The sequence below is a fragment of the Urocitellus parryii genome, chromosome 2 (assembly GCF_045843805.1).
Source record: "Urocitellus parryii isolate mUroPar1 chromosome 2, mUroPar1.hap1, whole genome shotgun sequence".
Taxonomy (NCBI): domain Eukaryota; kingdom Metazoa; phylum Chordata; class Mammalia; order Rodentia; family Sciuridae; genus Urocitellus; species Urocitellus parryii.
In genome coordinates this window covers 132,612,999-132,640,360 of record NC_135532.1, presented here as the reverse complement: position 1 = coordinate 132,640,360, position 27,362 = coordinate 132,612,999, and the positions used below count along the sequence as shown (strand labels likewise).

General features: G+C 39.6%; 1 protein-coding gene across 5 annotated transcripts in view; it reads right to left on the bottom strand.

Annotated features, from left to right (window-relative positions):
- The window catches only part of Fndc3b (fibronectin type III domain containing 3B), a 335,107-nt gene that overhangs the window by 38,550 nt on the left and 269,195 nt on the right, over positions 1-27,362 (bottom strand). For all 5 annotated transcript variants that reach the window (XM_026394977.2, XM_077795313.1, XM_026394979.2 and 2 more), the window contains 11 exons: positions 27,160-27,284; positions 25,791-25,965; positions 23,859-23,945; positions 21,857-21,995; positions 19,598-19,669; positions 17,020-17,138; positions 14,968-15,073; positions 13,865-14,037; positions 11,677-11,790; positions 11,194-11,343; positions 6,338-6,618 (listed from right to left, as the gene is read on the bottom strand). In XM_026394977.2, the coding sequence (XP_026250762.1) occupies positions 6,338-6,618; positions 11,194-11,343; positions 11,677-11,790; positions 13,865-14,037; positions 14,968-15,073; positions 17,020-17,138; positions 19,598-19,669; positions 21,857-21,995; positions 23,859-23,945; positions 25,791-25,965; positions 27,160-27,284 (1,541 nt within the window). The remainder of the gene's footprint in view (positions 1-6,337; positions 6,619-11,193; positions 11,344-11,676; positions 11,791-13,864; positions 14,038-14,967; positions 15,074-17,019; positions 17,139-19,597; positions 19,670-21,856; positions 21,996-23,858; positions 23,946-25,790; positions 25,966-27,159; positions 27,285-27,362) is intronic.

The following is a 27,362-nucleotide window of genomic DNA, read 5'->3' as shown; positions in this document are numbered from 1 at the left end:
GTCTAGCTATACCACACCTAGATATTTATCCTAAAGAATTAAAGTCATCATACTACAGTGACACATGCACACCCATGTTTACAGGAGCATAATTCATAAGAGCCAAACTATGGAACTAAGAAAATGTGGTATATATACACAATGGAGTTCTACTCAACTATAAAGAAAAATGAAATTATGTCATTTTCAGGAAAATGGATGGAATTAAGAACCATTACATTAAGTGAAATAAGCCAAACTCAAAAGGTCAAGGATCAAGTGTTTTCTCTCATATATGGAAGCTAGAGAGGAAAAAGAACAAGAAAGATGGAGAGCGGATGGGAATCTCATGAAAAAACCAAGGGAGATCAGGTCAGTGGAAGATGGGGAGGGAGGAAGAAGTATTACAGAGTGATAGTGACTAAAGTATATTGTTATGTTTTGTGCATGCATGGATATATAACAACAAATCCCATCATATGTACAACTATAATGCACCAATAAAAAACCTGGAAAGAGAAAAAGAGGGAACGATGAGAAACATACTCACCTGAGGAACAATTCTAAGAATTCACCTTAGAAAACAAAAAATGAGCTTCAAGTTCTGTTTAATTAAAATCTATTTTAAACTGAAACTTAAGAAGTTTTCCCTTTAGCCAAAATAAGATTTTAATCTTGAAATATAGGTGGGACCCACAAACTTTTTTTTTTTAACTTGTATTCCATCTGTTTTTAGAATCTTAAGTACAAGGGAAATAGAATTTTATTTTCCAATTAAAGGCAGTGATATAACCCAAGCATATTGTATTTTGTCCAGGCTATTGTGAAAAATCTCAAGTTTGTAGGAGTCAGCTATATTTATCAATACAGTAATACTACTGATTAAATAAATCAAATTAAGAGTCATATCTTTTCAAATTTTGATTAAAAATTCACTGCTAAAATATCTAATTTAGATGTCAAATACACTTCTACAATGTACTTCATAATACACAGTCAAATTCTAAACACTAAATATATTAAAAGAAGAATAACTTTCAAAACAAATCATCTTTAACTAGGGAAGATGACTTTCCCTATCATGTCTAGCCACACCAGTACGCAAGATGTCCTAGGCCCTGGGGGAAGGGGTGGGCTTTTCACAGCTCCCTCGCCCCAGCCCACCACCTAATCATCTAGCTAAGGAAACTATGAGAACCACTGTCAGGTAACTTCCAAATGTCATACGAAATGACATCCTAAATATGAAAACAGCTTCTGATCAGAGTACTCAGAGACGTTCTGTGGAGGAGAACCTTGGCCTTCAAACAAGCTCCTTCTCCTGACAGGCTGCTGACAGCAGTGCCACCGTCCCTTCTGTAGGCCCCGAGACTTGCTTTTCTCATGTCCCTCCTTGCTGGGGGAAACCTTAAGTGTCTCCCATGGCTTAGAGCAAATGCTAGACGTCCATGCAGGAGCCAACCTACAGCAAGGTGGTGACCTGCTTTCTGACTCATTTTTTCCCTACAAATGTTACTAACAGATAATTCACTAAATGCTTATGTTTTGGGCACTAGACTAGGTGCCTGAAATCTTATTAATACACAACAACTCTTCCAAGTAGTTAAAATTGTTACCATCATTTTACATTATAAGGAAATGGAGACACACAGAGTTTAAATACCTTGCCAAAGGTCACAGAGACAGTAAGTGAGGGATTGAAGTCAAGGGTAACTCCAGTTTGTTACTTGTGAATTATTCACAACTTGCCTCCTAATAAAAGCCACCTCATCTTGTCACAGTGAAATGATCTATGATTCACTTACATAGCACTTATCACATAGCAAGGAAAAAAATAATGTTTTCATTCCCTTTATACTCAGCAAAAAGCATAAATGAGCACAAGAAATAAATCTACATTTGGGTTGTTTGCCAGCTTATCATGAGTCAGACACATAATGAGATTGCCAAAAAAGGGAATCTTGGGCAACTTTACTAATTGCTCAGGATACAGAAGTAGGAAGGTAACAGCCCTGTTTTGCTCTGAGACCGTCATACCATCCCCAGAGATCTAAGCACCACAGATGGAGAGGTCATCAAGAAGCAGGAATTGTTCTGAGCTAAGATTTGAATGATGGTGACAGTTCGCTGAGAGACAGCTGACATTTTATAAGACGATGATGTTTAGTTCCCTTCTGGGCCTACTAATCATGGTCTACAAGAGTGGGACTCAGACACTGGTATTTGGCAAAGACTCTCTAGGCAACTGATACACACTGACATTTAAGAATTATTGCTCTAGGGTAGTGGTTTTCAAATTTAACTTGCACCAAATTATCCTGAGAGGCCAATAAAGCACAATACTAGGCCCCATCCCTAGGCTTCTGATTCTGCAGTGCTGAGGCGGGGCCTGATGCTTGGTATTTTAATGAGTAAGTGTGATGCTGCTGCTGCTGGTCTAGGAGCCACACCTCGAGAGCTACACTCTAGTCCTGGGATCTGAGTTTAGATGAAGCTGGAACAATACCCTGGTCCCTGGGGATGCTTGGCCCAGAGCTGAGAAGGGGCTATACCAGGAGACCCAGGCCTCCTTCACCTCACAAAGGTTATGTATAGCTCTACATGGCTGGACCCATTCAAAGGAAAGCCATTTCTAGTAACTTTTTTTTCCCTTTTCAAATTAAAACAGAAATTAAAATTTTAAACTCACTTCTACACTTGAAAGTAATGTCTTTAAAAAGAACACCATTATAGCAGGGGTGCACGTTTGTAATCCCAGCTACGTGGGAGGCTGAGGCAGGAGAATCTCAAGTTTGAGGTCAGCCTCAGCAACTTAGTGAAACCTTGTCTCAAAATAAAAAAGATATAAAGGGCTGAGGATATAGCTCAATGGTAGGGCACGCCTGGGTTCAGTCCCCAGTAGTATAAAAACAACAACAACAAAAACCAGCACTGAAATTCCAATCCAGGGCCTGTCAGCAAACCAAGGGATAATACAAGTACCAAAAGAGAAATGACACATCTGCTGAAAACCCATTTCTGCCTCAGTAGATTCATTACAGAGGTTCACAATCCTCTCCCCACCACAAGGAGAAAGAATAAGCTCCCTGTGAGAACAATGTGTAACTGCTGAAAGTCAAAAACAAAACAAACAAAATTAAAAAACAAACAAACAAACAAACAAAAAACCACAAGTCTTTCCTTTATCAAAGCTCCATGGCCTGCTTAAAATGTTTCAGTCTACATTTTTGTCTAGAAAATCTCGATCTGTTCACTTATATTTCAATCAATTTATGGGACAGAAAAGGGTGAGATAAAAATTGATTGGACCAAAATTATACCCCTAGTTCCTTGAAATACTCATTTTGTATGTCACTATAACTATTGCAACTGTATTTCTGAAACATAATATTACAAGGCTGTGGGGATGACCAGAATTCTACCATATAGTACTTAGAGAACCCAACTGTGAACAGAAAACTAAATTCCTAATATATAATGGTTGAACTTAATTATTAATTATTTTAATAGCCTAAAATAAAAGACTCGGGCCAAACTGTTTTTTTTTTTTTTTTTTTTTTGGCCAAGAATCCATGCAATGATTAGGACTAAAGATGCGTCTTTCCTATAGCTATTTAATTTTCATGCAATCTGTCTAAAACAGGATCTTGTAAGTCATCCTGTAAAGCTAACAGGTAATATCTCCAAACATGACTTTCTCTCCAGCTCAGTATACTCTAGCCCTAGCACAGTAGTACTAAATTATTTATACTGGCATTAAATAAATTTAACTTTCTAATCTAAGCTTTCCATAGTTCCTATATTATTAAAGCATTTCATCTTCTCCATAACAGAATTAACCTCTGAGGTACTAACATGTTTTCATATCAGCCACTTACAAGGAAGACATTTTTTGATCATTTGAACTATAATTGGTTTTTCTGTAAACAGACTCTCAATATCCAACATTCATTTGAGTCTTTGAGCTCTAGATTTCTTTTTCTAAGTCATTTGATTGTAGATTGATCAGCAAATCAACAGACCGCCAGTGTTACCTTACACAAATCTTAAAGTTTTATAATTATTTAAGCTCAGTGTCAGGAAAAAGGGAAAATCTTGGGCTAACACCTTGCCCCAAAGTCCCTTTATAAATTTAGGACCTGAATGTTCATAGGACTGACCTAAGGCTTTGAGCCCTCTCTGGGGTAGAGATGGGTGCAGACTGGAGAAGACAAAAAACTTCCTGTAAGTCTGTACAAGTGTAGCTTTTGCAAAGTTCTGGCCTGAGGGATGAAGGTGGACAACACTTGACACCTGGTCTCCTAGAAAAGCTGGGAGATGGAATCCCTCAGTCACTTCCTGCAGCAGGTTGACTTCATGGTCAGATATTCTTAGAGCATCCACACTGGGGAAATTCTCTGAGGTCAGAATCTGGGTTTAATCATCTCTGGATTTCCTGAGCACCTGAACCCAGTGCTTTGGACACAGGAACTGTAAAACTGATTAACAGGGGTGAAAAAGGTTTTCTGGGATTGGCTAAACACTAAAAATGAAACAGTGCCCTCATCCTGCCTCTTTGTGTATGTACACTCCCTTTATTCAGTTTCCATCTCAAGTCTTACTTCTCTCTTTCTCTTTCATGTGTGTGGTGCTAAGAATCAAACCCAGGGTCCTACGCATGCCGGGAAAGTGCTCTTCCTCTGAGCTACATGCCAAGTTCTCAAGTCCTATCTTCAACCATCCTGACCATTCTGAAGCAAGGATCATTCTCTCTGAAACTCCAATAGGACTTTGTGTACAATGTTATTTTCACCAAACGATGAAAATAACATTGTGACCACCTCTTGGCTTGTACTTAAGAGTCCCTCAAATCTGTGAGTGCTCTGAAGGCTGGCGGAGAGTGTTGGCTAAAGCCACAGTGCACACTGAGCTCAACTGCAAGTTCTTAAAAGAATGAGAGTGTATAAACAAACAAAAAAGCCTGCCACTGTTCTGGAAAGCAAAACAAATACATAAATTACTCATAAAAGAAAGATCTGGTAAGAGGGAAACAGAGGCAAAAATAATACAATATGTCAGGTGGGATTTTTGTTATCTTCAGCTGATTAGCTGATTTGTTTCTTTAGTTCCTGGGGGAAAAAGCCTAGTCTATTAGACCACAGAATCAGTAAGCTCTGCAGAAAAAAAATAGGTAAAATGATAAGCCCCTCTTTTGGCAGCAAGTTAATCTCTTGCCCTTCACTCCCCTGCCCTACTGAAGAGAGCTAATTTTTTTCTGGATGCGGATTTTGATGTTGATCAAACTACAATGTTTCACTGATGAGCACTTGCAATGCCCTGCTGGGCCCTGTTAGAAGCATTTGATACTCACTTACTTACTCTTTACAAAATGATGAAAAAGTAAATCCTTGTTATCATTTTGCAGAAGAAACTGGGACTCACAGAATAAGTTTATTGCCTAGAGACATCTAGCTCATGGCTGGAGTCTGAGGCCATTAGCTCTCACACCTCCTTAAAACACAGGAGCCCTTCTGGGGTACACTTGAATAACCAGAGATGGTTCCTGCACTTCTTCTAATGATGTGGTCTTGCTAATTGCAAGCTTTTTGCTTTGAGTGGGCTTTAGCAACCTGGGGACAGAGCTGAATTATTTGAAAATTTGAAGGGCCTCAAAGGAGAAACAGGAGTATGAGAAGAGGAAGGTGCTCCCAGGTTAACAGCTCTGGGGGAGAGAATGCAGATGTTAACTGGGGTTTGTGCAATTGCGTGTGAGGTAATTGTTTTCCCAGGCCTCTTGTGAAATTCTGAGTAAAATCTATATCATAAATGCTCTGTAATACTGTTATTTGTTATGAGGGACTGAGAAGAATGGGAGTGCCCTGCTTCCAGGTGGGGACCAAGGTGGTCACAGAATGAGCTAATCACTGTGAAAACACACAAAGAAAAAAAGTGATGGGCTGTCTGTGGTGGCACACGCCTGTAATCGCAGTAATTCAGGAGGCCGAGGCAGGGGGATCACAAGTTTGAAGCCAGTCTGGGCAACTTAGCAAGACCTTGTCTCAAAAGCAGGAGGGGGTCCTGGGGTGTAGCTCAGTGGCAGAACAACCCTGAGTTCAGTTCCCAGTACCACAGAGAAAAGAAGATGGTCAAGAATTACTGATTTTAAGTGGCAGTTAAAATTCTCTCAATTAAGAATTGTATGAATTTTTAACTGACTCAATAAGTAGAAAGCAATGCAAATTTTTAAGCCATATTTGCAGTTAGTACCCTTCAGGGTAAGAATGGCTAGAATCCTTGGCTTTGGCTGTTAGACTTCAGGAAGTGCAGCCCCCAGGGCTGAGCAGTCAGCATGGCTTTACTTCTACTCTCCTGCACTCACCGGTAGGAGGTTTCTGGAAGGAGACCTTTCACAACATGGGTGGTGGTGTTGCCCACGGTAATGCTGGCATCTCCAAGGTCAATGTTGTAGGCGAGGATTTCAGACCCATTATTGCACGGCTCTTCCCAGGTCAGTACAAGGCACACGGAGGGTGAGTCAGGGGAGGCACTGAGAGGCTCTTCCTCCAGGACACAGAGAGTGGAGACGGGATCAGGGGCAGATGCTGGTGTCTGGCAAAGGACAAGTTCACTGTACGGCCCTGCTCCGGCTTGATTGAAGGCCTGAAACACAGAAGAGGGAGGCAACGGCCACATCAAACCATGAGCACATTTTAGGTAATGTAAAGTAGTCTGTTCTGTTTCTAGACATGTAATAGAAAGAGAATGTTTATTTTAATCTAATAACCACTTTCCAAAAAATGCCAATCACATCTTTCTTCCATTAATAAAGCAAAAGACAATATGGGTATATCATCACCTTTAATCATTTTAAAACAACACTTTTTATTTGCACGGCCCACTTTAGCTCACAGATCATAATGTACTGTCTTCACAATAACATGGGATAGACATTAAATGGTAAGTTGGTGGTGCTGGGGATTGAACTTGGGGCCTTGTGCCTCCTTGTCAAGTGCACTACCACTGAGCCACATCCCCAGCCCTCTTATCTGTCTTTTAAAGTACAAGGACCTCAGTCAGATTAAATAATTTTGGCCTCGGATTTAGAGGCAAACCTTGGACTGGAATCTTACTTCTAAAGCTAGTGCTGCCGGGGAACAGCAATAGGGATTTTAAAATAGCATTTACCATTTTCCACATGAACGATAAACTTATATCTGAAGGAAATTCATGCTGACCTTACTGGACAGCAGTAGCTGACCTGGTGAGCAAGCCTGGCTCTGGCAACACAAATGGACGTGGTTTCCAGGACACCATGCTCTTGTTTCTCCTGCTTTATCTGCTGCTTCTCCTCAATCTCCTTGGCTGGTTGCTACCACTGCCCTTATTCCTGCTGGATGCCCGAGCTCAGGACTCTACCTCTTCTTAAACTCTTGGAGGTCTCATCTTGTCTAGAGCATGAATGTCATTAATATTTTACCCTCAGATTCAGATGTGTAGCTCTGACCTCAGCTCTAACTGCAGACTAATGTAGCTGTATCCAACTGCCATCGAACATCTCCATTTACATGTCAAACCAGCATTTCTTATTCAACTATCCAGAGGGCCCCTGATTGTACTCCACTCCTCCTTACAAAAGTTCTCACTGCACCTCCTGTGGTCTTCTCCATCCTCCCTATCGCTCAAGTCATAACTCAGAGTTTCCTTGGATGCCGGTTTCTCCCTCATACCTTATGTCCGGGCCACAAGCCCATCTGGTACTATCCCAGGCCTGCTATGCTTTCTCATCTACTTAATGTAATAACCTCCTTACTGGTTTCTGTGCCAGTCCCTGCCCCAAATCTGTATTCACTGCAATCAGACTGATGCGGTCAAGGTTTTTAGTTCAAATTTCTTCTGTGGCTTTCCATTTTATTCAAAATAAACTTGAAAGTCCTTACAAATGCCTACAGACCCTATCTGCTCATCAGCATCCTTCTGAAAAAACCCATTAGTACTCTGACTTTATTGCCTGCTACTCTTCCTTTCACTTACTCTGCTCTATCTATAAGGGTTTCTTTGTAGTCCCACAGGGACATTAAATTTGCTGCTGCCTCAGGGCCTTTGCATACTCTGTTCCCTATGTCTAGAAAGCGTTTACCCCAGAATTCTGCATAGTTCACTCAATCATCTCCTTCAAACCTTCTCAAATGGTACCTTTTCTGGGAGTTCTCTCTGAAGCACTTACTTAAACTTGCAATTGCCCTTGCACTCCAATCCTTGGGATCCTTCTTGTTTTGTATTTCCTTTGTTGCTTTATATTTCATTAAAACACTGATCATCAACATAGTAGATAGTATGTATTTGCTTCTCTGATTTAGAACACAGGTTCCATAAATGTGAGATAGCCTATTTGGTTCACTGTGTTATTTCTGAGAGGTGGAACTGGACCCGACAGAGCATGTGCTCAATAGATGTCATAATTATTTTTTTCTTAAACATTTGGCAACCTTCTTATAAACCTCATTCTCTTTAACTCCATAAGAAAGCTATAGAGACAAATCATAAAACTAAAGGAAGTAAGTCTAAGCTCTTAAATCAAAAGTCTAAAACCAAACATAGGACTCCTCTTTGTTAATTCAAAGAAGCAAGTTAGCACACTCACTCTCAAATCATTGTTCAAACTCTATGGTAATATTTTGTGATAGCTAATTGTAGTTCATGAAAACATTCTGACTCTCTTTTGGGAAGAATTTTAATATCACAAATCATTTCAAGAATCTATATTTTGACATAATTTTTTTTTGGGTGGTGCTGGGATCGACTCAGTGCCTTGTGCATGGTAGAGATTTTATTTTTGGATATAAATTTATCTCAGACAGAAAATAAGATGTTGTGGAGCCGTGTTCATGTCAATTAAGTCTTTGCTTGTATCATCATACAATATAAGGAAAGGGACACGGCTTTTTAGATTTGTAGTTAGTTCAAACGTGAGTCTATCATTTAACAAATACGTAACCATAAGCAAGTTACCCTGTCTGAGAGTTTCCTCAGACACAAAATGGGGAGTGTAACATCTTATTCACTGAAGTATTACAATGATTAAACTGGGTAACAAGCAAAATCATGGCCGAATGGCAGACCAACAATAGGTACCTCCCTTCCTTCCCACTGGGAAAATCCTGAACAAAAATAGCATTTTTCCTATTTTTTCAAAGCTCTTTTTATTTTGAACTGATTTTAGATTTACAAAAATAACAGAGGTATTTATATATATCTCTCACTTTGCTCTCCCTAATATTAACATTTAATGTGCCATAGATATTGACCTCAACCAGGAAATTATCATTGGTACAATCATATTAACTACACACAGACCTGATTGAACCTTGCCAATAAGTTCTCTTTTCCTAGTAATGTTCTTTTTCTATTTCAGGATTCTACCCAATATTCCTACTTTCTTTTATTAGCTTAATTCTTTCTTGATTTATAGTACTCCTTCTTAGCAGTTTTCAAAGGAAAATAAATTTAAAAGCATCTTTTACTAAGTAATAGTACGACTACAATATAAATCTGCCTCATAGGACTAGAATTACTTTGTTACTTCTTAAAAGAATTAAAAAAATTTAAAAAATCCTTGGTAAAACAAGAAGTTTCATTCAATTTTTAGAAAACCCATTATAGGTTATTTATTTTTTATTTGCCAAATATTTAAAAAAATCAGATTTAACATGACTTACTTACAGGGTTTAACCTAACTTTACAGTCATTTCAAATGAACACAATGCATATGTGGTCCACAGATTCAAGAAACCTATACAGACGGAAATTCTTTTCCTAACAACACTTCTTTAGCAAACCAATGTGGTCTTAGAAGTGCTATCCCCTTTCACAGGGTCTTATTTTATAACAAGTACAGACATTTACAGATATTTTCTTCTCCTGATTGTCAATACAGAGAGGCAAGGTTATTATGCAGGTTCTATTCAGATCACTGTATCTTTGAAAATGCAGTTTTGGAGAGTCATGCTAAATGAGAACATACGCCCTGAAAAGAGAAAGGGAAGTAGGAGAACATATTGAAGAGATGCCAAAACTCAAAAAGCTCTATGTGGTGGCAGACAGATCTTTATTTATATCTAGTCTGTTCCAAAAGCAGGAGAGTGGCGCATAATTTAACCTTTCCCAATGACTCAGCACCAGTATTATAAAGATCAGATAATATGCAGGACACTGACTCATGGACAGAAGGTCAATGACATCCCAGGGGCTGCACTGGAGAAGGAAGGAAGGATGCTCCCAACAAGAGTTTAATCAGAATTGTTTTGAGATAAAACAGGCTTCAGAGTTAACAACAACAACAAAAAACAAAAAACAAAAAAACTTAACATTGATGGGGCAAATTAACATCTGAAAGGAATACCTTCTTCAAAAAGGCCACTTCAAAAACACACTGGGTATACTACCAACAAGGAGCCTGACCCATAACTTAAGTCAGGTGGGACCCTAAGTCTCGCATCTTTACTCCCCTATCCACAAGTACATGTGTGTGAAGAGAGAACTCTCCCAGGTCAGCACCACATCTGATTCATCACTCTGTCCTTTGATCTTGGCACAAAGTAGTGCCAAGAAACTGTGCTGAACAAATGGGAAGAGACCAAGGACCCTGTTTTCTCAGAATACTAAGGATTTACAAAGGGAAAAGATCATTAATCCAGGAGGATGAAGTAAAAGTAAACCCATGATCACTATCACTCTAAGACTCCTGGCTCCTGAGGCTCCTCTACTTGGACTCCCAAGTGGAAGCTTATAGACAACCAGCCTTGAATGTGGTCTAAGGCAGACAGACTGGTCTAAATTACTCTCATATTTGGTTTTGGCCCCATATTCTGTCTTTTGTCATTCTAAGTGGCTTTCCCACTGAAGTGTATGCCTCAGGGCAATCAGAAGGCATCCTTCCTAAGGAGCTCTGTGCCACCTTCCTTTGGACTCAGTCATTCAGTGAACTGAAAAACCAGCAAGTTCACCATACTTCCAGTGAGAAGCATGGCAGAGAAGAATCTGGTTTTGTTCTTACAAGTTAGAGCCTCCTAGAGAAGCAGAAACTAACTGCCAAATACCAAAACAACCACATTTACTTTTATTTAAAAGGACTCTTCCCCGCCATCATCCCTCCTGACAGCCTTTGAGTTGATTTCCTGAAGTATCCTTCCCAGAAGGCTTGTCCTTGTGAGTACTGTCTGCATCATGTCTACCTACCTGAAGTCTACAGCAGTACTGCGCAGCAGGCAACAGATCTTTTATCTCAAAGCAGGTGTCCGTTCCATGATAAATGAGTTCTAAGGATTCTTCGTCTTCTCCCCATTCCAACCTGTACTCTGAGATGTCAGCACCAGAGCTTTCAGGGCTCTGGAGAGCAGAAATTCATGTAGTTAACAATCCCATTGAGAAAAACATCCTACCATGTCCACGTTCAACTAACTTAACTAGGGATACGAGCAACACACCCTGGATATTTTAAAAACATACATAAAATAAAGGCATGAAAGACACACTCAATCTAAATGATCATTTTTACAATTCTAAATTAAATGACACAACCAAGTGCCAAGGGAGATTACTATATACAGAGTGGGGAAAAAAATCACCTATATACATTTGGGCTTCGTAGATTCTTCATATTCCCCATGTGGGGTCAAGCAGAAGGAACAGAAACTGATGCAGAACATGTACCCAACTTACCTCCCAACTCACTAGCACACAGCCCTCAGGTGTAAAAGAAACACAAGGTGCTTTGCATTGTCCAGGAGGCCCTGTGGCAGTGGTAATCTCTGACACATCAGAATAGGGACCGTACTGAAAGAGAAGAACACAAATATGCTTTTATATGTGTGTGTATTTGTGCATGTGTGTGCATCTAAAAGGGCTAGCTAACTAAATAAAGGCTAGGGTGACATCATCAATACAACTGATTCAAAAATATTACCTAAAGGTGTATATCAGGTTTTCTCTTGCAGGTAGTTCCCTGAGAGGTAGATAGATGTCTATTACACATGTCTATGTTTTTTATTCAAAAAAATTAGAAAGCTGGCTTACTAAACATTTTTCCCTTATTAAGACATCAGGGGAAAAAGTTAATTCTTTGCAAAACACAGCACTCTGCTTTCACATTTCTCCAAGGACATCCAAGATAACTGAGTCAGATGCCCACTGCAATTTAATTTTAAATATATAAAAATGTATAAAAAATCAACTTGGAAATGTTGGTTATCAAATTCTGGGTATTTCTTCTGGTTGCCAGTATTTTCTATTTCGAACACTAATGCTCCATATTAAGCCTTCTCCGTGTGCTCACCAGCTCCAAGGTTTATGCACCAGGCATCTTTCTTTATGTTATCATTGGTGACCATGCTGCTCAGAGCCAGGTGTCCTTAGAGACTGAGCATATTCTGAGAGAGATACAACCCACTAAACCCACCCATTTTGATAGTGCAAAGAGTTGGAGCAAAGACTAAAATGATTTCCAGGTTAAGAAAGTATGTGCCTGTGCTTTCAAAATGGGCGAGGGGTGGAGGTGGGTGGAGGATAATTTAAAACAAAACAAGACGCGGGAAATACTCCAGATTGGAGGGAAGGTCTGAACTGGACCTCAGAAGATGACTAGTCACACACATCATGGTTAACTTCCAGTACAATAGGAATGAACCAAGGCCGAAGATAATTTCTTTAGACAATATATCAGTGAAAGGGGCAAGAAAGGGAAACTTAGGTCAGCCCTGCTGCACGTGGGTCTTTGTTATGGCAGAGACACTGGGAAAGCAGATGGGGACAAGGGTGAGCACAATGGAGAAAGTCTCTGCAGCACTGACTGTGACCATCCTCCTTCTTTTCATGTACCTAACTGTATGTTTGGGGTCACAGGCTTTCTTTTCTCCCCACCAATGCTCCTTTCATGTTTAGACTTTTTTCCCTCTCGTTTAAATATCTGCTGGGCTTGAAGTTCCTTCCTAATGGGAAATTTTATTATAAGAAATCTAGCTCCTGTACAAACTTGATATCCTACTTTAAAATCAATCATTTCCACAGCCAGCTGACATGGAACTGACTACGGATAAACAGGCTTCACCTCTGAGAGGCTTGAGAAAACCGCTATTAACTCTCCAAGTCACTGGTGATGTTCTATCACTATCATCTGTCCTTTCTTATTTTTAAACATTTTGTCAATTAACTAAGTCTACTTATCTGCGTGGCGTTCACCTCGACAAAACACTGACCGTTTTGGGAGCTGTTACCAACAACTTGCTTTACCTACACCCTCTGTCCTCTGTTGTTTCTATCTCTGACACAACCAAAAATCTCTCACACTTTCTGGGCCATCTCCTTCTCATTATGAATCTCCCTCAAAATCCAGATAGCTCTGTGATTTCAAAGAAAAAAAGAAAAACCCACTGTGAGGACAACATAGACATATCTACTCTCAACTTCTGGAAACTTCAGATGGAGCAGAAGAAGGAAGGGCCAGAGAGTTCTAGAGTTTTCACCTGAAACAAATATAACAAATACAAGCAAGCTGGCCTCCCTAGCCTTTACCCTGTGCGTTTTAAAAACTGACCTGAGACACTGTTGACTCACAGATAACAACATAGTAGAGAACTTTTGTCAGGATTAGTGTTATTATCATCCCACAAATGATAAAGTTAATAAGAGAAAAGGAGAGTACCCTAAAAAGTCTCAAAAGTACATACACGGGATGATATTCTTTTTATTAACCTTGAGTGCTATCTTAATAGAATGATATGAGGTCTACCTGAACCATGCAATATCAACTCAGAAGTAATATTTTATGTACACTTTAATGGTTGGTAAAGAGGAGGGAAGACACAGAAATGCCAAAACCTTGCATTGTGGTCTGGTGCCCAACCCTACTCACCCCTCCGTCATTCAGCGCCCTCACTCTGAAGCGATACACAGTTCCGGGGAGCAGGTTGCCAACTGTGCACTCCAGCTCGGGCCCGTGGTACACCTCTGAAGCTACGTCCTCAGGTTCCGTCATCTCCACACTGTACTCTGACACCTCACAGCCACTTTCAGATGTCGGAACATCTGGGAACGCAGAATTTCTTGACCTTAGGACATTTCGGTGCTTCTAATTGACTAAATCACATCTGATTTTTTACAATGTCTTGCAAAATACCATGTACGTGGCCTGTTCTTGAGTTTCTCTTAGAAAGAACCTCCCATCAACAAAATGTAAAAGTTCCCGAGTGATGTTTTTCCTACTATCCAAAGCAAATATGTTTAAATGTATTTAATATATTTATAAAATAATTCTCAAATAACAGAAGTGTTCTGCAAACTGTTTCACATTTTAATATAAGATAAAGTGAAAAAATGGAAAAAAGAATCTTCCCTTTGAAATCAAAGGTCATGATGAATCTGGACACAGAACCCAAAACTAGTACCATAGTTTATTCCATTTTAGATGTAAGTGGTGGGAAAAAATAGTCTGCTACAATTATTCTACACATTTGCACGTGCAATTTACATGTTGTAAACTGCTGGCACAACAGGAAGTACAAATGCAGCCGAAGTTAATGCTATAAAAATACCAGGACCCACGTGACAAAGCAGCAGGGGTGGTGACACACAGAGGAAGAGGAATTCACAGTTATCCTATGAACTATTTCTTGGCTTAACCTCTAAGTAGAGCACAACTTTTCTTTATAAATAAAGTTGAAATGTCCTTAGAAAGAGGCTATCCTAAACTCCCTAGAAGAGTGCTCTCTGAAGGGTAAGGGACAAACAGCTTGTATGCCACCATCAGGAAGAGGAGGATGAGTGACAGCGAGGGAGGCAAGGAATGGTGAAAACCCAGCCCAACATAGATCAAGAAGAGTATGGACATCTCTGGCAGGAAAAAAAAAAAAAAAAACAGTTTTCAGAAGGAAGTCTTGAAATTTAAATTACAAAGCATTAAGTCTTAATCTCCAGTGTCCAAGCTGCCAATGTCAACGTGAAGATTCGTTCACTCACCCCACTCTAAGTGGACTTCTTTGTGCTTTGGTCTACCCAAAACCCTCGGTGGTCGACACTGACCTGGTGCAATACTTAGTGTGCGAACAGGGAGACTTTCAGAACACTGCAGGAGAAATACCAGAGAGAATCATCTCTTAGTTACTGTGAATTTATCAGACCTCTATATTCCAGGCAAATTCTACCCCATAACTGTAAATGCAAACAAAAAAGAACTCCATATTGAATGTGTACACACTACTATATGCTTTTTACACTAAAAGATCTTTACATGAGTGGTGTGTGTATGTGTGTGTGTGTGTGTGTGTGTGTGTGTGTGTGTACTTCTACTGTATCTTATACTATATATGGCATTGGTTAAAACTTAAGAATCATTCTTTCTCTCTTTTTTTGGGTGGTAACAGGGATTGAATTCAGAGGCACTCTACCACTGAGCTACATCCCCAGCCCTTCTTATTAATTTTAAGACAGGGTCTTGCTAACTTGAAGAGGCAAGCTCAAACTCGAGATCCTCTTGCCTCAGTCTCCTGAGTAGCTGGAATTACGGGTTTGTACCACTGTGTCCAGCAAGAATGGTTCTTTTTGAAGTCAGAAGAGTAGGTTTGAGAGTTACATATCCTAAGTTCATAATTATTTTCCTTTAAATCAAAATAAGAAAGAGCCTTCATGAGGAAAGAAGAAAATTTCAGACTGGTGCCATCAATGGCCAGCCATTCAGACAGAGCAGAAAAGCAAAGTCTACTAGTATTAACCAACTGAATCTGACATTAACCAGCAGGTTCTGTTAATGCTACAATAAGTAGGCCTTCTTTTTGTAGGACTTGGCTGAAGAAGGCTAGTGGTGTGGAAGATGACCCTCTTGTTGAGATACGGGCCAAACTCAATCTCCCTGAGAAGTGTGCACAAAATGGACTCCATACACTCAAGCAGTACAGCCTCTGTGCTGCCCCATGCAGCCCCTCATAGGTTTAGACAGGAGGCACCAGCTGATAATCTAAGGCTTTGATTGGCATATACTTCATGCTGGAAGGCAGCACAGAAAACCACAGAACCGCCTAAGAAATGTCCTGGTTAGGACATTCCTTTCAAGGGCATCTGTCTATATGGGCTATCTAGACATCACAGGACTGGGGTGGGTGAGCAGAGGGGCAGTGGTGGAAATAAATGAAAGAAAACATTAGAAATGGATTGATGGGAAAAAATTCAGGCATTTAATTGGCAGGCACGCTCTTGAAAAGCCAATCCAGCACAGGCCTTCAAGGTACCATTTCTCCTCTCTTAACTATTAATGGTATTAAACTATCATGTCAAGTATCTCTACAATGAAAACATGCCTTACCATCATGCCTTGCACTCACTTTCCTGAATACAAATTAAAGCCATTTAGACAATTATCTCATTTCTAGAGCACTTTCATGTACATTTGTTAAGTTACACTGAACCTGTGAGAACAGCATGTAGTTGAAACTAAGACTCCTAACAGGGTAACTGGCTGGTCTAAGGTCATACAGACAGGAGATAATGTAGGCTGTGGCCTACAGGTGTGTACACCGGGTACTGCACATTGTACCACGTACTTTCAGCTCAGTCATAAAAATATGTCATTTTCACAGTTTCCCAGCAGATGGCAGTAAAGAACCTTGAGGAAGGTCTGTCTCCAGTGCTCACCAACTGATAGCTGTGATAAAGAAGAGCTGTGCGGGAGGTCTTATCTTGCTGACTAAATTCTATACCTTTCTTGTCTCTCATATTTAGCTAATGCAAATCCCAGACCATTTTCAACTGTCACATGTGATTATGGCCAAATCTTCTGGGAAATAACTAAATGATAAATGCTGAAAGTATCACAGTTCAGCTGAGAATCATTTGGGACTATTTTTTCTGTCCTCTAAAGCACAATTTAAAAAGGTCTATTTTTCATTTCCTAAAGTGATAACATGGAAGGCTGCATCACCAAGATGCATTTTAAAACTGCAACTTATTCTGATCTTCTAAATTCAGCTAGTCTGAATCTGATCAAAGATGTTTTCTTTTATCCAGAAACAAACCAACCTGACTGTGCCCACCGGTGCTGATGCAGCATGCTCGGAGTTTGTACAAAGTGCCTGGTTTCAACTGGGTGAAAGTATATTCTGTAGCTGATCCACTGTATGCCACTTCCCACTGATTGGCTGTAAAACAAGACTTGTGTGAGTTCATGCCTTTTGTAAAAATGTAATACCAAGCATTACTGATAAGAAAAGCTGTAAGTGGTTGCCATGAAAACAAATATCACCTATTCTTTTTTCTGTTAGTGCAAAGGAGTGTCTTTCCATTTCCCTGCTAAGTTAAACCCTAGAATAACATGGAGTCATTTCAGTACTTGGTACTGTTAGACTACTCGCCATCACCATGATCACACTGCTGGCTCTGAGGTTTGGGTGTGGGAACCACATGACATCTGTAGCTGGCACGGGAGGGGGGTGGTGGTGGTGGTGCGGGGACAGTGTTGAGCACACTGTGAAATGCTTAATGGTGGGAGGAGGCTGTGGGGCCAGCTGTGTCGGGCTATCTGCTCAGCAGTGGGGCTCCTGACAAGTCTGGGCACTGCTGAAGGCTTTCTATCCAGCCCTATCTGCCTGGAGGTCACAGCAAGCAATATCTTCCCACTACAGACTGAGACCTTTGGATAAAGGATGGCTGTCTTCATGCAGCCCCACTTAAAAGACAAAATGCCTGGGAGGGTGACAAATTAAAGATAAAACACGTGGTGTAAGCCAGGCTATCCAGCCACTCTTCAGGAGAGAAGAGAGAAAGATGGTGGCTGATGCCGTCGGGGAAAGGCACCATGGGCTACTTCAACCCACTGCCTGCCTCACCAATCTGGGCCACTGGGATGTCCTCCCGCCTGTTTGCTCCCACTTAGGCTGTTCCCAATTCACTACTTTACGGAAACCTTTTACTCCAAGAAGCTGTTTTAGGGGGAAAAATGTATATTCTATTACGTGATATTTTACTGATGTCCACAAATTCCCTCAGCAGCTTATTAGGTTAGAGTTACAATAGAAGTACATGTACTAGGGCTACCTGGGAAGGAGAATATTGAAGACAATTACCTAACATTAATGGTCAGAAAACTGAAAAAGGGACTGGCATAAGGACAGCTAAAAAAGATATAATTGGTCACTTTCCCAGGTACTGGAAAAGTTTTTAATGTTAAGTGCTGAATGTTTTATGTTAATGTAAAGTACTTTAGATTTGTCTTCTGTAGCTAAGAGAGCCAGGAGAATTCAAAACATACATAAATTTTTGCAGTGAGCCCCTGGCATATGTACAACTTCTCTCCCACGTAAGTTTTCTGATGTAAAATACTAAGTAAGACATTTAGGATAGAATATGATTTTATGGTAAGAACAGCTGTGCCCATGTCAAAGAATTCTCATCTCTCAGCTTAAATGAAGAGCTGACAGACTTAACCAAAAAACTCCAGGTGGTGTCATGGTACAAAATAAAAAGCAAGCCACATACCAACACTACTTGTTTGTAAAAGTTACTGTCAGTCTCTTTCCTTTCTTTCTTTTGCCAATATGCATGTATATTATTATTACTATTTCTACAGCTACTATATTATTATTATGCAATACTGGGGATTGAACTAAGAAGTGCTCTACCACTGAGCTACACCCTTTTTTAATTGTTTATATTTTGAGACAAGGTCTCACTAAGTTGCCCAGGTTGGCCTTGAAATTGCTATCCTCCTACCTCAGAGTCCCAAGTCACTGTGGTTACAGGATGTACCACTGTGCCCAACATGCTTTACTTTTTAAAAATGAATGATTATCAAAATTATAGAAGATAACATATCCTTTTTAAAGTTCTGGTAACTATACTTTCTATTAAAGCCTAGTCAATTCTATTAGAAAATATAATATTTAAAAAGGCACTAACCAAGGAATTTTGACTTCTTCTTTTATTTATTTATTTATTACTTTAGTTGTAGTTGGACACAATACCTTTATTTTATTCATTTATTTTTATGTGGTGCCGAGGATTGAATCCAGCACCTCACATACGCTGAGCCACAACCCCAGCCTTGGAATTCTGATTTCTAACACTGTTGAAGAGTAATGGGTACATCCTGTAACTCCAAAGTCACTGTAGAGACTGAAAGACTTTCCTACACTTGTTACTAAAGTACAACACTGGTCATGAGCCCTTGATCCGGTATGCTGTCTGTCCTGCGTGGCAAGCTGTCGAGGACTACGCTCCTTTACTCACCCTATCTTATACTTCCTGGAAAGTTTTTTCCAACACTTTGCTCATGAGAATTTGCAGAAAAAGTGTGTCAGATTAGGGATGAAAACCTTAAATTTATTTATTCTATTAACTAGGAACTCTGATTTAAAAAAATAATAAGATTCAGAAAACAGAAAAAAAATATGACAAAAAGGTATACTTCAAGTAGACTCCCATCTCTGGTGCTGTGTTTGAAAGAAAAAACAGGTAATATGTGGATAAAGTTTGTTTATTGTAGAGGGCTCTGTATTATTAGAATGAATGGCTGCCTGCAACTCTATAAAGATACTTAATGTATTAGAAAATATGGATAACTACTGCAAAATTTGTATAAAAACATTTCCAAGAACTTCACCTTCAGAATTTCCATCAGTAATCTCCAGCAAGTACTTAAGGATTTCTGAGCCACCGTTGTCCTTGGGAGGATCTGAAAATAAGCACATATCTTATTAGCAATGTGCAGTACTGATTTTTATTGGCAAATATAATTAGAAAACACAAAATCACATAACATTACACCATTTTAATTCTAGACTTGACCAAAAAGTGTAATAATTAATTTAATTCACTAGACTCCTTCCTTGAAAAACAAAGGAAACAAACATACCAAGAAACTCTAAATATTATCAGACTATTCAAAATTCTCAGAGCTAGAAATGTCAGAATTAAATTTATTTAGCAAGATGGGAACAAAACTCAAACTATGAACTGATATTTCTAAGAATTATATTAGTAAATTTACTTAGAGAATTCCTTAGGCAGCTCTTCAATATTTGGTGATTTTCTAAAAATATAAGATGAAACAGCCATATATTGCTTTTTGGTTTTATTATCTTATTGGTTCTTTTCATTTATTTTATCAGTAACTAGATTCTTTTGCCAGATAAAGAAAACAGAAGTGCAAAATAATCTACAAAATAAATAAAACCTCAGAATGGAATAAGTCTGCCCCATCAGCTTTCTCGTAAGTAGCCGTCATGTCTCTGCTGAACCTGACATGAACACAGAGCTGCGGATCAACAAGGACGTATGCTCCTCGCACACGGCACCCTGGGTGTGCGTCTCCTGGTGACCCTGCTCCTACAGGAGTTTTATTTTCTGAGTAGAACAACACCTTGCATTATAATTTTACAAGTATGGAGAAATCTGCCTCTGTCAGTCTACTGCCTCATATTATTAGGCACAAAGAAAGTTCTTCTAAGAGACCTGGACTTTGCACACATAGATTTAAGGAATTCACCTTACCTCTGCTTTTAACTGGTATTTCCATTAACATATATATATATATGTATGTATACACACACTTCAATAACAGACATTCACAATAATAATTATAAAGCCAAACATTATAGCATAACACAAATCAGGGGGAAAGATTCTAATAATTCTGTCTCAAAATTATTAGGTAACTTGAAATAGTTATGTGTCTTGAATGCTGGTCTCCTTAATATTACGTGGTTGTGAGGTAAAATCTTTTTTTGTTTTGGGTAGTGGAGCTTTAACCCAGGGGTACTTTACCAGTGAGCTATATCCCTTTTTATTTTTTATTTTGAGAGAGGGTCTCACTAAGTTGCTCAGACTGGCCTTGAACTCTCCTTCAGCCTCCCAAGTTGCTGGGATTATAGGTAGGTATGTGCCACCAAACCTGGCATGAGGTAAAATCTTATTTTAGACTACTATTTTTTCACCTTTTTAGTTATAATTATATGATACTGGTGAAAATTACAAACATAACATCTCAATGTACAAAATGTTTATCAATCTTCCAGTTGTATTCATTTCAGTGAAATATTCCAAATTACATCGATGAGCCACATCCTACCAGACAACCCCAAACCCCACATGAACTTAAATATAAAAACTTCCTGTAGTTCAAAATGGTGGTTATATACTAACAATATGAAAACAAAACTTATCGTATCTAAATGTAACTTAAACATACTATATATCAAAATTACTTAATATAGCATACCAAAAATTTGAAATTCATTTTCAATATTAACTTTATGAATAATTTTCTTCCTATTAAATACTGTTAATTATTTTTAGGGTGAGTTAGTGAAGAATTAATTATATATTCAGAAATTACCACATTCTAGTCAATAATAATACATTAAAAACGAAGGAAGAAAAACAGGTTAACATAGGAGAATCACAAAGAGAACGAGATACTATTAAAACAGTTCATTTAAATTTCCGTTAAAATTTAACTAATGTGTGCTGGGCAAGGTGGCGCACAACTGTAATCCCAGCAACTCTGGAAACTTGAGGCAGAAGGATCATGAGTGTAAAGCCAGTCTTAGCAATTTAGTGAGACTCTGCCTCAAAATATAAAATGGAAAGGGCCAGGGATATAGCACAGTGGTAAAATGTCCCTGGGTTCAATCCCCAATACCTCAAAAACAAACAGAAAAAAGGAGAACAAAATTTAAACATCTATCAAAATTTCAAATTAGTGGAACTGTCCATTCTAGTTCGTGGAATTCTTAGGAAGTTTCTCACATGTATATTCTAAATGCATGATATCAACACAAATAATAGTGTCGATAGTGGAATTAATCAATTTTTAAAAATCTGTCAAAAAAGGAAGCAGAAGCAACAAGAGCGAACATACCCCATTTGACACCGAAGCCGTGAGATGTGACTGGCCCTTTAATGAGGGGTCTGGTAGGAGGTCCAGGCCTGTCAGGACTGGTTGTACAAACCAAAACTTCACTTGGACAGCTTTTCCCTTCCATATTAGAAGCAGTAAGCTGTAACACAACCAAGAAAACATTTACAAGCTTTAATTACCAGGTATTATCAAATCATTGACTTATGGCAAGACCAAGGTATCTATAAACTCACATGCGCGTGCACGCACATACACGCTTTCTAGCTGCAAACATAAATGCTGATCTTTCATGATCACTTATTTTTTTTGTATATTTAGTTATTAAAAATCAGGAATAAAACCATAAGGCAGATTTTAGTTAAAGACATTTTTATCCTTTCAAGAAGACATAATACAAACAGTACTTTGTACTGTTTTATACGAGTAATATATGGGACAGGGAAAGATTAAAAAAATCCCTTCACTTATCTATGAGCAGGGTACTGCCACCTGGTGGAGAACTGCTAGCAATACGGCTGTGTTCTCAGAGTTGGCATTAATAATAAGGGTTTTAATACACCCAAACTACTATTTTCCTCAAAAAGTTACACATAACACAGGAAACTCTGACAATATTTATCAAGTGACTATTATGTGCCAAAACACATCACTTGGCCTTAAATTTAGAGGAGGAAGGGTGGAATCAGAAGGGAATCTTCTATCTCCAAAGTCACACATGCTTGTCAGATTAGAAAATGTGCCCTGCACAGGACCAATGAATAGAGCTGAGCCATTGTACCACAGCACTTTCTCTCTTCGTGACCACTGAGTTGTATTCACTCTTTGGGCTCTAAGATGAAATCCTATTGTAATGCTAATGGTGGTTGCTTTTTCTTTTCTCTCTGTGTATTTTTTTTTTTTTTTACACTACAGTTGTTACATATTTGCACATGTATACAGTATAGCAATATAATCTGGTCAATGTTATTCCCTAGTATTTCTCCCTTTCCTCCTCTCCTCTTTTCTCTACTTTCCTGATCTCCCTTCAATTTTCATGAGATACCCCTCCCCACCGAAACTTTCTTTTCCTTTTTCCTAACTTCCATATATGAAAGAAAACATACAATCCTTGACTTTTCTGAGTTTGACTTACTTCACATAGCATAAATAAGGCTCAAGTTCCATTCCTTTCTCTACAAATTTTGACAATTTCATTTTTTTTTTTATTGGTCGTTAACAATTTCATTTTTCTTTATGGCTGAATAATACCCCATCATGTATATATTCCATGTTTTCTTATCCATTCATCTACTGATGGACGCCTGGGCTGGTTCCATAGTTGGGCTATTGTGAATTGTGCTGCTATAAACATGGACATGCATCTATCACTATAGTATGCTGACTTTGATTTTGATTTTTACGATAAATATCCAGGAGTGGCATAGCTACTCCTGTGGTGGTTCCATGCCTAGTTCTCTGAGGAGCCTCCATACTGACTTCTATAGTGGTCATACTAATTTACAATCCCACTAATGGTGTACAAGTGTTCTTTTTCCTCCACATCCTCTCCATCTTTACAGTGATTGTTTAAGTGGGGAGAAGGTGGATAATAGGAGAGAAAAACAACAAAAAAAAATAGGTTAAGAAAAAGACCAGGGTATAAGAGCAAAGGACAATGGAGAGCAAAACAGAAATGTGACTACAAGGAGAAATGCAGAATAGAAAGGAGTTGGATGCTAGTGAGTGACGGGTGCTCTCCTTAGCATCTGGCTGTCCTCCTAAGCTAGGGCACCTGGCCATGCTGGGATGCAACTTATTAAAGCACATTATGACAGTTTTCTGTCTCAAAAGTAGATTTTAAAATCAAAGTATGGTGTGCATTTTTAAGTATAAATGTTACTGTAAAAATGTAGAGCACTGTGAACTTCAACATTTTTTAAACTGTAGAGTCAATTTGAAATGGTAAATGTGAAACATTAAACAGTTTCATTTTGCAGTTCAGGTACCAAAACGATTGACTCACCCTGAATTTATACTGTGTGCTTCTTTTGAGATTTTTCACAGTACAGGTTAAATCCTCTCCAGTGTATTTTGGGTGGAAAAGGTTATCCTGAAAAGGCAAAGCCAGAAAGAAATATTAGTATCACAAAATCTGGGCTTTCAATTCCTTTTTATATGGGATCTTTACAAGTGTCTCTTCCTACCATTGCCAGTGAGCCAAAGGTCTGGCAGCTACTGCAAAGAATCAGAAGCCCATGGTGCTGTGGGTAGCATTCAAGTCTTAAATAAAAATTTCATTCTATCACATTGTCATTTCTCCTTGGCCTGGACAACTTTATTGTGACAAAGAAGTGCTTTTTAAAATTACACTTAATAATACATCTGTCATGAAAAGAGCCTCTGCTACTGAGGTCTTCACATTCACGCCGCAAAGGGCTATGCAATTAACTGGAGCTGAGGTTCCTGAGCATACAGTGTCCTCTTCTGGCCAAGAGAGAGAGGATGCTAAGACAGGGAAGGGTTTCATTCTTTACAAGGTAAAATCATCCCACTAAAAGTTGAATGCATAGAATTCATTCACTAACATTCTCTATCATTTACTCACTCATCAAATACTGTTGAGTATCTTCTATGCATTAGGCTCTCCTCTGGGTTCTAGGGATTCAGCCTTGCCCAAGAACATACGGAACCTAACCCGCAAGAAGCTTAAGCTAACTTGGGGAAGGGATTAGAGAGAAAAAAGAAACCCTACATGCAAGTAGAAAGCATGTCATGCAGTGTTAAGTGCTGTGACAAAACTAAAGCTGGTAAGAGGGTGGAGTGGTGGAGTAGTGAGGCGCTGCTTTCTATAGCTACATGGGTTAAGCACAGAATATTTTATTTATTTATTTTTTGTTACTGGGGATTGAACCCAGGAGTGCTTCACTACCGAGCTAAATCCCCAGTCCTTTTTATTTGGAAACAGGGTCTCACTAAGTTGCTAAGGGTCTTGCTAAACTGCTGAGGCTGGCCTCAAACTTGTGATCATTCTGTCTAGGCCTCCTTAGCTCTTTAAAATCAAATTTCATACACAATTAAAAATTCAGCTCCTTAGGCCCCTAGCTGTATTTCAATAGCTTGTAGCCACATGCATCTCAGTGAAGCCTTGATGAACAGCAGAAACCGCAGAACATTTCCATCACTGTGGAATGTTCTGCTGGTCGGTGCTCTTCTATAGAGTGGTCAGGGAAGGGCTGTCCTAGGAAGTGATGTTTGAGAGGAGACCTGAAGGAAATGTGGGGAGTGAGTCAAAGGTGCCTGGAAGGCAAGGAATGCAAAAGCCGAGGCCAGAATACACCTGGGGTGTCCAAAGCACAGACATGCGGCTATGAGACAACAGTGGAGGGCATAGTGGCAGTGGGGGAAACCTAGCCACCTAGAGCTGTGTGCACACTGGAAAAGCTCTGGCTTGTACTCTGGATGAGGGGACAGTACTGTGCAGAGAAGAGACATGATCCATTTGTATTCTGCAGGACCACTCAGGCTCTGCATGGATAAAGACTGTCACAGAGTATGGGTGAAAATGGGGAGAATATTAAGAGATCATTGCAGTCATCCAGGGGTGAGACAGAGGTGACTAGTAAAAGGGTATGTGAAGATGGTGAAAAATGGTTCAATTTATGGATAATTTTAAAGAAAGATTTGCTCTGATCACATATGGGAGTCAAGGATGACTCCAGGGGTTCCGATTTCCCCATGTGGAAAGACAGAATGCCATTTATCAAGATGGGGAAGAGCAGGCTCCTGTTGGTAGTGGTGGTGGCAGTGGCACAGATTAAGAGTTTGGTTTTGACAGAAAGAAAAAAAAGAGTTCGGTTTGAACTGAGGTAGCTAGTCGACATGCATAGTACCTTGTGGGTATGATAGTGCTGACTTACACAGGACACATGTGGAGATACAAACCCAAAAAACTTACATTTTCGTCCTCCTGAATTTCCAGGGTGTAGGTAATCACTTCCTCAGGTGAACAGCCCTCTGGCTTATTCCACTGCAGTGTGACCCATGTGACACCAGCTCGAACGAGTCTGGGGGCAGAAGGCATCTGAGGGATGTTTCCTAATGTGTAGCACACCACCTCTTGGCTGTAGCCACTGCAGAGAGATGAACACAGGAGACACACACTGAGGAGCTTGTGAGGAGTCCTGATAAGGGGAAGGCTGGGCCTGTACTTGCCCACTCTGCTTGGGTTGAAAAGTTGGGGTTGGACAGATTCAGTCAGAAAAGGCAGGCAAGGACCCCTTGTGTGATATCCCCTGCTGTAACCTTCGACTTGCCCTATCCCCCACTGCCCCACAGTTTGCTGTTAGAAAAGCACAGCAGTCACAGAACTTAAGAATTTATTTTACCTCCAAAAGCACTGAACATAAAGCACGGCACACAGTATCATGTTTATTGAGCTATGAGTTAAAGCTCCCAAAGTGCCTTCAAATCAATGTGAGCACTAATAACTATTGATGAAATAAATGTTTCACAAATAGATACAGAACGGGTTTTTCAAAAGTTTACAGAGGCTTCCAATTCATTTAAAAATCCCTGAACCACAGACACCTTTATCATTATGACTTCTTCACCCAGGGAACTCTGTCCATAGGGCAGTTCTGCAAAACTCTGTGATGTTGGAAAGAGGTTCTTCAGGCTGGAAAGGTTGGGGACCACTGATGGGCTGAATCTTTTGGAAGATTTTCAACAAACAGCGGTGAAAGAAAAAGATTTTTCCCTTCATCAAGAGTTAAAGTGTGGCTGAAAAGTAGCCTTTTCAAAGCCTCTTTAGTCAACGGGTGCCTGGCAGCACACCTGTCCTGGCGTTTCTCCTGCAGCCTGGGGCAGGCAGGGAATCCAGGACAGCCCAGGTTTCTCCAGGTTAGGAATATCTCCCTGGGCTCTATGACAATGGCAGGCCCAACACACTTCTCTTTTTGTCATGAAATACTCAGAATTTTAAAAGGCAACCAGGACAAGATTGCTTAAAAAGGGAGGTGGGGCGGGGGGTGCTGCAAAAAAAAAAAAAAAAAAAAAAAGACCATGATCTGAAAAATGAAGCCCCATAAGACATTCCTTTCAAAATCTGTACTTCATCTTGGTTCTGAGACCTCTCATGGGGCCTTCATTATAAAGTTAACTTTATAATGTAAAGGGGCCTTCCCCATTGAGTATTTCCTATTCTGAAAATCTCAAGCTGGCCCAATGTGGAGTAGTGGGCTCCCTCACACCTCCCAGCAACAAGAAGAAAGGTCCAGAATCACCACCGAAAAGCTGAAGGGCAAGAAGAGAAGGAAACATTATACCTGGTGCCAATGTCATTCCGAGCAGCCAGCCTGAACGTGTACCCCATGGCTGGACAAAGCTTTGTCAACTTGCAGTGCTTCTGGCTCCCAAAGAAGCACTGTCTGAAACCACTGTTTCTTTTTCCCTAAAAGAAAAAAATACGACCTTCTATGTAATTATTTATTTATTGGTACTGGGGGTTGAAACCAGGAGTGCTTTACCA